This window comes from Rattus norvegicus, chromosome 11, assembly GCF_036323735.1.
Source record: "Rattus norvegicus strain BN/NHsdMcwi chromosome 11, GRCr8, whole genome shotgun sequence".
In the NCBI taxonomy this organism is placed as follows: domain Eukaryota; kingdom Metazoa; phylum Chordata; class Mammalia; order Rodentia; family Muridae; genus Rattus; species Rattus norvegicus.
This window is the reverse complement of record NC_086029.1, coordinates 91,983,722-91,995,004: the sequence shown is the minus strand read 5'-3', so window position 1 is coordinate 91,995,004 and position 11,283 is coordinate 91,983,722. Positions and strand designations below refer to the sequence as shown.

General features: G+C 48.5%; 1 protein-coding gene across 7 annotated transcripts in view; it reads right to left on the bottom strand.

The window, feature by feature from the left end:
• Nucleotides 1-11,283, bottom strand: part of Dgkg (diacylglycerol kinase, gamma) — a 194,759-nt gene that overhangs the window by 88,711 nt on the left and 94,765 nt on the right. For all 7 annotated transcript variants that reach the window (XR_005490982.2, XM_063270312.1, XM_006248538.5 and 4 more), the window contains 3 exons: nt 10,163-10,248; nt 5,510-5,599; nt 3,734-3,894 (listed from right to left, as the gene is read on the bottom strand). Coding sequence is in view for 6 of the 7 variants with exons in the window: in XM_063270312.1 (XP_063126382.1) it covers nt 3,734-3,894; nt 5,510-5,599; nt 10,163-10,248 (337 nt within the window). In the remaining variant the exon portion in view is untranslated. The remainder of the gene's footprint in view (nt 1-3,733; nt 3,895-5,509; nt 5,600-10,162; nt 10,249-11,283) is intronic.

Sequence of the window (11,283 nt, the reverse complement as noted above, 5' to 3'; positions counted from 1 at the left end):
AGGGGAGCAAAAATACTCATAGAAGGAAATATGGAGACAACATGTGGAGTAGAGACTGAAGGAAAGGCCATCCAGAGACTGCCCCACCTGGGGGATCCATCCCATATGCAGACACCAAACCCAGACAATATAGCTGATGCCAAGAAGTGCAAGCGACAGGAGCCTGATATAGCTGTCTCCTGAGAGGCTCTGCCAGAGCTTGACAAATACAGAGGCAAATGCTCACAGCCAACCATTGAATTGGTTCTCGTTTAGAGAAAGGACTGGAGGAGCTGAAGGGGTTTGCAGCCCCTTAGGAAGAACAACAATATCGACCAACCAGACCCCCCCCCCCAGAGTTCCCAAGGACTAAACCACCATCCAAGGAGTACCCAGGGATGGACCTATGGCTCCAGCCACATATGTAGCAGAGGATGGCCTTGTTGGGCATCAATGGGATGAGAGGCCCTTGGTTCTGTGAAGGCTCCAGCATAGGGGGATGTCAGGGCAGGGAGGTAGGAGGCAGTGGGTGGGTAGGTGAGGGAGCACCCTCATAGAAGCAGGGCAGGGGATGGGATGGAAGGTTTCTGGAGTGGAAACCGGGAAAGGGGGTAACATTTAAAATATAAATTCAAAATCTAATAAAAGAAAAAAAGAAAGAGGTGCTGTGAGGTATCTCCTACTGGATTTGGAGGCCTTCCTTCCCTCACTCCATTGCTTGTAGATGTGTGAAGATGGGGTGAGTGTGCACAGCCCACAGCTAAGCAGGCTCAGGATCCCCTGCAATGCTGATTCCCAGCTTCACTACACAAAGGCAACAGGGGAAAAGGATAATTGGTCTGGGTGCATCACAGGCTCTCAGTAAACACCAGCAGGTTACACAGTGGTTATGGCAGGAACAGGATCTGAGGTTTGGTAAAGCTGACGGAAGGATGGCCATATTCAGGGACTCTGACAGGAGCAGCATCGCCTGACTGTTCAGAGCTAGAGGGGCCAGAATATAAGAAAGGGGTGTGTGTGTGTGTGTGTGTGTGTGTGTGTGTGTGTGTGTGTGTGTGTGCATGTGTGCGAGGGAGTGTGCCTGTGTGTGTGTGTGTGTGTGTGTGTGTGTGTGTGTGTATACCATCCCTGCAGGTGGCCTTGAAAAACGGCTTGGGAAAGTGTGGGGACTGTGGGGGTGGGGAGGGATAAGCCAGTTAGGACGCAGGAACTCCCAGTGCACCACCTTCACATTCAGTCTTATACCCTGGACCCACCATGCCTTGCCTGCTTCAGTCTTAGCCAAGAGCGCTGGAGCGAAGGAGTGAGAAGTGAAGGTAAACCCCTTCGCCTGAAAGTGCTCTTCCCTCAGAAAACCAGGAAAAATAAAAGCAAACAACAAAGAAAAGCAAGTGTGGCAAACCCTTCAAACCCTTTGTAAATGCAAGATCATTGTTTTTAGGCCTTTTCTCTCCCATGCTTCTAGTTTTAGCCTTATTAAAAAGCAAAATGCCTTCATTAAATCTTGTACCCCCTGGAGCTGTCATTTAGACCCCATCTCTTGACCCCACCCCTTACCACCAACAGTCTCATCAAGGCAGGAGAAGAAGGCGCACAGGTATCCCTCAGTCTGGTGCCAGAGGATGGCCTGGAGGAGCTCATGTGCCTGTTGGCCTAAACAATCTCAAAGGAAGGAGGAAAGGAAGGATGCGCAGATCCAGGACTGGCCCGGAGATGGTGTGTGTGTGTGTGTGTGTGTGTGTGTGTGTGTGTGTGCGCGCGCACGCGCGAGTGCGAGAGAGTGTGCCTGTGTGTGTGTATGCGTGTGTGCGAGGGAGTGTGCCTGTGTGTGTGCATGTGTGCGAGGGAGTGTGCCTGTGTGTGTGCATGTGTGCGAGGGAGTGTGCCTGTGTGTGTGCATGTGTGTGTGTGTGTGTGAGTGTGATGAATATGTGAGTGTGGTGAATGTGTGTGTGTGTATATGGTGAATGTGTGTGTGTATGGTGAATGTGTGTGTGAGTGTGGTGAATATGTGTGTGTGTGTGTGTGTGTGTGTGAGGGAGTGTGCCTGTGTGTGTGTGAGTGTGGTGAATGTGTGTGTGTGTATATGGTGAATGTGTGTGTGTATGGTGAATGTGTGTGTGTGTGTGTGAGTGTGAGTGTGGTGAATATGTGTGTGTGTGTGAGTGTGAGTGTGGTGAATATGTGTGTGTGTGAGTGTGGTGAATATGTGTGTACATGGTGAATGTGTGTGTGTATGGCGAATGTGTGTGTGTGTGGTGAATGTGTGTGTGTGTGTGTGAGTGTGGTGAATATGTGTGTGTGTGGTGAATGTGTGTGTGTGTGCGTTCGTGCACATGTGTGCGAGGGAGTGTGCTCTTGTTCTACCTCTTCGAGAGCCCCAATCCTTCCCATAAAACACGGACAATGCCTACAGATTGCTGTGCTAATTAGCATGAGTGAGCCTGCCACCATAGAGAGCACACAGCAGGTGTCCTTCCCTGTACCACCATCTCAAGCCCCAGATCAATTTAAGAATATTCCAACTGGGGGTGGGAGCGGAGAGACGGCTCAGTGGTTAAGAACACTGGCTGTTATTCCAGAGGACTTGGGCTCAACCTCTAGCACCTGCACAGTAGCTAACATACTCATCTGTAACTCTAGTTGGACAGGACATAGCGCCTTATTCTGGTCTCTGTGGGTACCTAGGGTACCTGGCACAGACATATGCATAGGCAAAATGCCCATATACATATTTTTTTTAAAGAATACACTCAAACCGGGTAGCAGTGGTGCATACCTTTAATCTCAACACTTGGGAGGCAGAGGCAAGTGGATCTCATGAGTTTGAAGCCAGCCTGGTCTTCAGAGTGAGTTCCAGGATAACCAGGGCTATACAGAGAAATCCTGTCTCAAAAAACAAAACTAAAACCAAAACCAAAACCAAAACCAAGCAAACAAACCAAAAAACCACTCACCATATTGTCCCCAACAAACTAGGAAACAATGCTTACTCTTAGCTAGGAGTTGAGTTCAGTATGACAAACTGACTGAGTTACACTAGCTAGGCTGGAGGATAGAAGGAAACACAGACAGCATTGTCCATCTGTGTGTGTGTGTGTGTGTGTGTGTGTGTGTGTGTGTGTGTGTGTGTGTCTGCATGTGTGCATGTATACGTGTATATGTGTACTTGTGCATGCAAGCATGCTCTTGTACATAGGAGGAGGGTTGATTCAGGTAAATCAATCCCTTCAGTTGGATGGAGGGATGGAGAGGAGGCATCAAGGAGGAACAGTAGACTCAGCCAGAGAGTTAGCAGAAGAACTCTCCTAGGCGTGTATGAAGCACTTGGAGTGTGTGTGGTTAGGCTGGGCGGAGGTGAGTGAGCACAAGGAAAGGAGTCTATGTGCCAAGCCTGGTGCAAGCAAGTAGCCATCCACATGATCAGAATTCTCAAATCTTCCCACTTATGTGAGGGTTTCTTCCTGGCCTTATTTCTCGGTGTTTGTTTTCTTTAATTAGCTGAAGAATAGGTACATTTGAAGAAACATTTCAGTCTCTTCTCCTGTTAGCTAAAATGATAGGAGTAAGAATTTCTTCTATAGTCAAGGAGTGGAATGGCTGTGCAAGCAGGGTGGCCACAATCATGCCAGACTTGAGGATGCTCAGACCCACGTCAGGGCTAGGAACAGAGAGAACAGATAAGGAGTAGTGGTCTGGAAGGGTCAACAGACACTTGTTGGTCATGCAGAAAAGCAATGAATGGCCAACTTACCACACCAATGGAGAAATAGTTGTTCATGATGTTGTATGGGACCTGGTCTCCGTTCTCCACCTCTTCCCTGGGCATGACCTCTAGGTACCAACGGTCCAGCATCACCAAGGGGCTCTGTTCAATTTCCTTCAGGATTTTGGTCAAGCTGCCCCCCTCATAACCTATGAATATGGGCATGGTATGTAACACCAGAGCAGAGGCAAGGCTGCTGCTCATGCAGCACAAGTAACTCTTAGGCTTTTGTGGCTAGAATACGTCTAGGTGTCTTTGGGCTGGAGACACCTATGTTCTCTGAGGCAGAGAGAAGGGGGAGGACAGTAGTTAGCAAGCATTTGGGGTGAGTGGGAAGCCTGACAGCAAGGTGTAGAATACGTATTGGCTAGAGGCAGGCATGGTCTGGAGCTGAAGCAAGCCCTGGAGAGTGGGTGAGCTGATGAACAAACTTAGTGACATTTGTAGGAGTGGATAGAACTAAGGATTATGCTAAGCAAAATAGTTAGACTTGGGTATTCTTTCATATGCAGAATAGAGATTAAGCACTTATGTTTATCTATCTATCTATCTATCTATCTATCTATCTATCTATCTATCTATCGCCTATCTTCTATCTATCTATTGCCTATCTATCTATCTATCTATCTATCTATCTATCTATCTATCTATCTATCACCCATCTTCTATCTATCACCTATCCATCCATCCACCCACTCACCTACCAGACATGAAAGTAGAAGGATGTGGTGGTTTGACTAGAAATGGGCTAGACTCATGTGTTTGAATGCTTGGGAATTAGTCGAACTGTCAGGAGATATGGCCTTGTTGGAGGAAATATGTCACTATGGGGTGGCCTTTGAGACTCCATATAAGCTCAAGCTGTGCCCAGTGTGTTCTGCTATCTGTGGGTGAAGATGTAGAACTCTTGGCTTCTCCAGCACCATGTCTGTCCACACACTGCTATGCTTCCCACCATGACTATAATGGACTGAACCTCTGAAACTATAAGCCAGTCCCAATGAAAGGTTTCCCTTTATGAGAGTTGCCTCGATCATGGTGTCTCTTCACAGCAGTAAAACCCTAAGGCAGGAGTCTAGTGGAGGAGGAAATGAGGTGGAGCAACAGAAGGTATGGGTGGTAGATAAAATCGAAGAACAGGATAAACATGTATAAAAGGACTTAACCAAACTTATTATTTTATACAGTAAATAAACCACCAATTGGAAGAAAGAAAAAGAGAGGAAAGAAGGAAAAGGGGGAGGCAAAGACTTGCCAGCTGCATGGCTGGGAAGTTGTGTGCAGAAGACAGCAGATCCGTCCCAGGACCCTATCGTGTGGAATATGGATAGTACAGTGGTGGGCATACGCTTCGTATAACCCTCAGGTCTAACTTCTGCCTTATCCCCAAGCTAGAACATGCATACTGGTTGGTCTCGCCTGGGCTGGCCTGGTCTGGTCTTGTTTGCAAAGTCCTTGATCATTGCTCTAAAAGCTATCACCACTCCCTATTCAGCTGAGGGGAATGTCAAAAGGAAAGGCTGTTGTCCTGCAAGTCTGATAATCTAGATGTCCCTGGTATCTCCTAGGTATTTCACTCTCCATTCTGAACCCTAATTCAGAAGGAAGGAGGGAAGAATTTCATGCAGGAACTTACAATTAATAAACCCATCTATCAGGATGAGCATTAGGAGGGGACAGGTGAGCTCTGTCTGTGTCCTTCAGCTCATCCCTGAGAACTTGAGTGCTTGGCTCCAGTGTGGTGTCGGTGCCATGCAGACTCACCTCCTCCCCAGCGAAGACATCGTGCGAGGTCGTTCCCTGTCCCAAGAGGCAGGACAGCCACCGGTGGATGCTTTGTGAAGTTGGCCTTGTCTGCAACCCACAGGAAAGATCAGATAAGCCACAAGATTACAGACGCTTGTGTTATAACCCCACCTGCTCCCCGCACTGTAATCACAGCATCCCTCCTGGGATGGAGAACACCCTTTGCAGAGGCCATTCCAAGTTGCTACATGTTTGCCAAAGCCGTCGATCACTTCTTTATACTGAGCCAAATCTGTCTCCCTAGAATCTGCACCTCTGCATCCCAAACATGTCCCAGTTCTGGTCTTCGGGATGACAGCACACACTTTAAAAGCATTGACTGGCGTTGGTCGACATTAACCATGGTTATCAACCATTAGTTGCCCAGCAACCTAGCAAAGACGGAGGTTTGTGGAGAAGTGATTCCAGAGCCTGGATCCAAACACGGATCTCTGGCTCCAAGTCCATTCTGTTGTCTTCAGTGGCTAGACAGTGCATGGTGAAAGAGACATGTCTGTGACAGTAGGGGGCGCTGGGGTGTCTGGAGAACTGACAAAGCTCACTGAACCTCATTTATATTCTAAGGCTTAAGATACACCACTGTGTAGAGCAGGAGAGCATCCAGGTGTTACTTGACATCCACAAACTATCTTACCCTCTCCACTCCTGCCACTTTCCAGAGTACAGATTCTTACTCTTCCTTCCTTCCTGGTTGCTCAGGAACACTGCCCGGACAGTCAGAGGAAAGTCAGTCAAGAGTGCTTTTGTCTGCCAGTAGTCTTCAGCATATTGGAAGAGCAGAGAGGGTGCAAGAGGGAGGCACAGGCACCACTGGGCTTTGAGGGGGCCATGTATGCAAACCCTGCCCTACATGGTGCCTTGATATTAGCCATGAGTGGGGGGTGGAGGGAGCTGCAGGGATCAATGAGGGAGCTCAAATTGGGGATTCCCTAGCAGAGTAGGAGTCCAAAGGGCTGATCTATACCGTGAGTGGTTGGTCTGGTCTCAGGGCTGAGTTCACCACTGATGATTGAGGGGAGAAATGGAAGGATGCAATGAACCGACTTTTCTCGTTACATGCCTGGAGTCCCCCTGCCTTTGAACATGCATGGAGGGCACGTGTTTCTTTATGTCTGTCCCTTCTCCTGTGGTCACCACCTTGACAGGTTAGAGAGCATTGAGCCCAGAAATCTAGTCCCAAGTCTTCCCCTTTCCCTCAACCTCATCCGTCCACCCAGCACTCCCTATGAGCTATCTCCGTAACAGATTTCCCAGCAACTTCCTCTCTTCATCCCCATGGAGACACTGAGTATGGGACTGAGTTCTCCACACTGTTCTGTCTCCATAGCCTCCTTTTCTCTCTCCACCTCCAGGCCCACCCTCCTAGTGTGTTCTCCTCAGAAGGGTTCATGGGCCCAGACCCATCATGCTAGTGCTCTGAGTTACCAGTGTTATGGCTTCCTCCACATGCTTAGGCCTTAGGGCCCAGGCTCTGCCTTTCTTCCTCAGCTTCACCTTCAGTACACCTAGCCTTCCTCCCTACCAGGAAACCATCCTGAAGTATTCTCAGCCCTAACACTCCTGCTTCTCAGCAGAGGAGGCAGATTCTTGTCATGGGGCCTGCATTTTGGAGACTCTGTTGCTCCTAGAGCATCGGGCCTGGTGACCATATCATACTCCCTGGAAGAGTGTGTTTCATTTGCCATGGCAACTGCATCTGGGTCCACTGAGTCCTGCCAGATGCTGTGGTCGGTGGCCATGGTCAGGCTCTCAGGGTGAGATCTTAGTACACACAATGTTTGATTGTGTCATTGACTGGACAGGGAAGGGGGCAGTCCTCTTACGAGGTGACTGTGGCTGTCTGGTGTGCAGGAGAGGTGCCCTCAGAAGCCACATTTCAGTCAAGGCTGGGGAAGATCACTTGGACAAGGCTCATGTGGGGAGGAAGACTGCTACATTTTAGGGTCTGAGCTGGGATGGGGAGAGGCCATTAGAAGAAACTCTGTCATTTCCTGAGGAACCACAAGCAGCTGTTGGTGTCTTTTCTGTGAACTGCAGACCCACTGATATCGAGTGCTACAGCCATAGCAGGGGAGGTGGGAGCGACAGCCTAGTGAGGCGGTGCAGATCATGGCACCTGTGCTTACATGAATGAAGAAAGGAGCTCATCTCTTTCCTCAGTGGGTTCTCCGAGCCCCTGACCCGTGTGGAAAGTCCATCTTTCACCTCACAGTATCGCCTTTCTCTCTCCCTAGCTACCTCTGTCCTGTGTCCTCTGCAGAGAAATCCCGTACAGTGTTTCACAGAGGGCTGCCATCTTCCTCTCAGTGAGTGGGGCAGAGGGGAGTGCGAAGAGCCTGATGCTGCAGCCAGGGGCTGCCTTTTCCCCATGGCTCCTGGATGGAGGAGACTTTCCTCTTCCCACAAACTTCAGAGTTTGTGGCAGAAGAGTGCTGTGTGTGTTTGTGAGAGATGTGTGTATGATATGTATATGTGATATGTGTGATGTATATGTATATGATATATGTATATGATGTGCATTATGTGTAATGTGTGTATGTCTGATTATGTGTATGATATGTACTTGTATGATGTGCATGTCTGATGTGTATATTGTATGTGTGACTGATACTTGTATGTCTGATGTGTGTGATGTTTATGTGTATGATGTGTATGGTGTGTGTGTATGTGTGTGTGATGTGTGTGTATGATGTGTGTGATGTATATGGTGTGCTTGTGTGTGTGTGTGATGTGTATGGTGTGTGTGTTTATGATGTGTGTGTGATGTGTATGATGTATGTGTGTGTATGGTATATGACGTGTGTGCATAATGTGTGAGTATGGTGTGTGGTGTGTGTGTGTGTGGTGTATATGGTGTGTATGTATGTGTGTGTATTGTGTGTGTGTGTTGGGGGGCATGGGAACCAAAGCATGGTTTATGGAGGAGCAGCAGTTAGCAGGTGTGTCTTCTCTCCTGCCCTCAAGGCCTCGAATTCCCCGCCTGATTTGGCTGGGGTTTAGTTCTGACTGACCTTGATTATTCTTATACAGAATTATGTATTCCTCACATCTTCTGGTTTCCACTGTGGCTCTGACCTGGTCACCTCTCATTTGGGTCACTGTGGGAGCCACCGGTTTCCTACTCCTGCCCTCATCTCTTAGCATGTCATGTCCCTTCCTTAAAACCACTTGATGCCTTGGCTCTGCCTCCTTCTAAAAGCCATACTTTATCCAAGAGCCCCCTAAAAGCCACACTCTACCCAACAGCCCCTAAAAGCCACACTCTACCCAATGCCCTACACACCCCCATGACCTAGCTCCTCATTCCCGCTGTGTCCCCTCTGCAATGCTTCCTGTGTGCACTCAGCTCTCATCACATCATCTGCCTTCAGCAACCTCCCCGTTCCTACCTTAGGGCCTTTGCCCTTGCCTTTTCTTTCATCTGGACTACTCTTGGGCATTCACAAAGCTCGGTTTCCCTCCAGGTTTTAGAAATAGCATCCCTTCCCACCCTGTGAGGCCTTTCCTGACTTCTCTTAGCTCACCCCCGCCTCTTCCTTCGCCCCCCCTTCTTACACGTTCACTCTGATAGTCTATCCACTTCCCTCTTTTCTCTGTTGCCCGAGTCTTGCCTATAGACCAGAGGTCCTCAACCTTCCACATGCAGAAAAAGACCTTTTTATACAGTTCCTCATGTTGTGGCGACTCCCAGCCACAAAGTGATTTCTGTTGCTACTTCGTAACTCTAATCTTGTTGCTGTTATGAATCGTGGTGTAAATATCTGTGTTTTCTGATGGTCTTGGACGACCCTGTAAAAGAGCCATTTGATCCCCAAAGGGATCATGACCTACAGGTTGAGAACCATGGCTCTAGAAGGTAGGCTCCATTAGGGCAGTAATTTTGCCTCTTCGTTCCTTGTTGGCATCTCCAGTTAACCCCAAAAGGGCTTGGCCCACAGAGGTTCAAGGCAGCATTTGTGTAATGGCTGACAGATGGTCTGAAGCAGCCCTGGACTCATGGCTCTGATTCTGTCCCTCTTTGACGCCTGCCCACCCCAGTGCCTTCACTGGCAGATTTCCTGCCTCTGTGTTCTATATTGCAGACTTTACCTTGGTTCAGCAGGGCTTATATCTTAACTACACCCCATCCCCAAATATCACTTTCTGGATCCAGGCAGGGCTAGGCTAGACCTAAGGCCCCCAGCCTTCCAGCCTACTCCCTTGCCTTTTCCACACAGGACACAGCTCAGCATGGTGTCTCTCTGCTTGCACTGATCTGCGCTTTCCAGATGTGCTTTCTGGACTTGTGCTCCAGGCGTTCCTCTCTAGCAGATCTGCCATGCTTAGCTTCTTGGCCTTTCCTTAACATCACCCTGGCTCCACCTGGATCTCCAGTCCAATACATCTGGTTCTGCTATGGTCCAGCTGTGCCTGTGACATACATGTTTTTAAAGACCAAGTCTACAATGAAAACTCTTCAACCCCAGAGACCTAAACAAGCAAGAGTCCAACAAGGGTGGGCCCCCAGATGGAGAAAGCATGACTCTGTTCCTTCTTTAGTTCATTGCCTTCCGCTGACTTTAAATCTACTCACTATAAATAACGAGTAAAGGCCTTCCTGGCCATCCTTACCAATGCAATCCAAAATCCAGCCAACTGTCCCATCTCCGCCACAGGCAAGAACACGGAAGTCCGGGGTATCCTGAAAGAAGTTCAATCTGGGAAGAAGAAAGGCCACAGTGGTCTTGTTATTAGGTGACTAACACTTGATACTTGATAACGTGTGCAGTGTGTGTGGTGTTGGGGATTGAACCCTGGTTCCCCGCAGATACTAAACAAACTACGAATGAACTACATTACAGCCTTAGCACGCATTACTTCTGAGTCGGTCCTCCCTGGGGGTTGGAAGAGTCACAGCCTCTGGAACCAGAATTGACTATGTGGTGCTCCCAACTATGGAGAAAATCAGTGGTGTACTTATGTGTACGTGGGGTGCTCACTTCCTAACAGGAGAAGAGTCTGACCGAACAACCAGCATGCAGAAAACCATTTTTGTGAATTCCCAGTTTTCACATTTTGGCATCAACACAAAGCATCCCTAATATTTTGACTCCCCTCAGGCTCTCCTGACTGCTGTCTTTAATACCACCTCTTTAAGAGAGATCCATTTAATTGTTTGGGTCCCCTGAGGGCCCCCTGCCGAGGGGAGGGAGACCCCCTCTTCTTTGGAAGCACGGATCTGGTAGAGCAGGACCTGGGGTCCACTGACCTTCCAGGGGGTCTGTGGATATAATTCAGAGGTTCGTGAACTTGGAAGAGAAAATGTTACCCTGATATCTTCTCAAACCTCTACCTGAGTATGGATAACAGACCACAGAGGCTTCGATTGCACCTGCAACTTTTTGTCACAGTGAACACCACAGCTATTGCGACACCTCAGTACAGCCGTACCGCAGGCCACGTGCTGTCATTTCTGTAGCTTGTGGTTTTCAGTTTGCAGTCATCATTTAACCTGATTATGGGTACTGTTGCTTAACGGGTTGTCAGAAGACACTCACTTACATACCGCAAATTTGTCTCTTTAGTCTTGGGTAACTACCTCTCAACATAATTAGCTCCACTGGAAATGACGTTATCTCCTATTACGCTTTGGAAAATATTATTTTAGATGGAGCTCATATTCTACCCGATTGTGACAGGAGTCCCTGGCAGAAAAAGTCAAGAGCCCTTGCTTTGGAGAAAATGTGACCGAC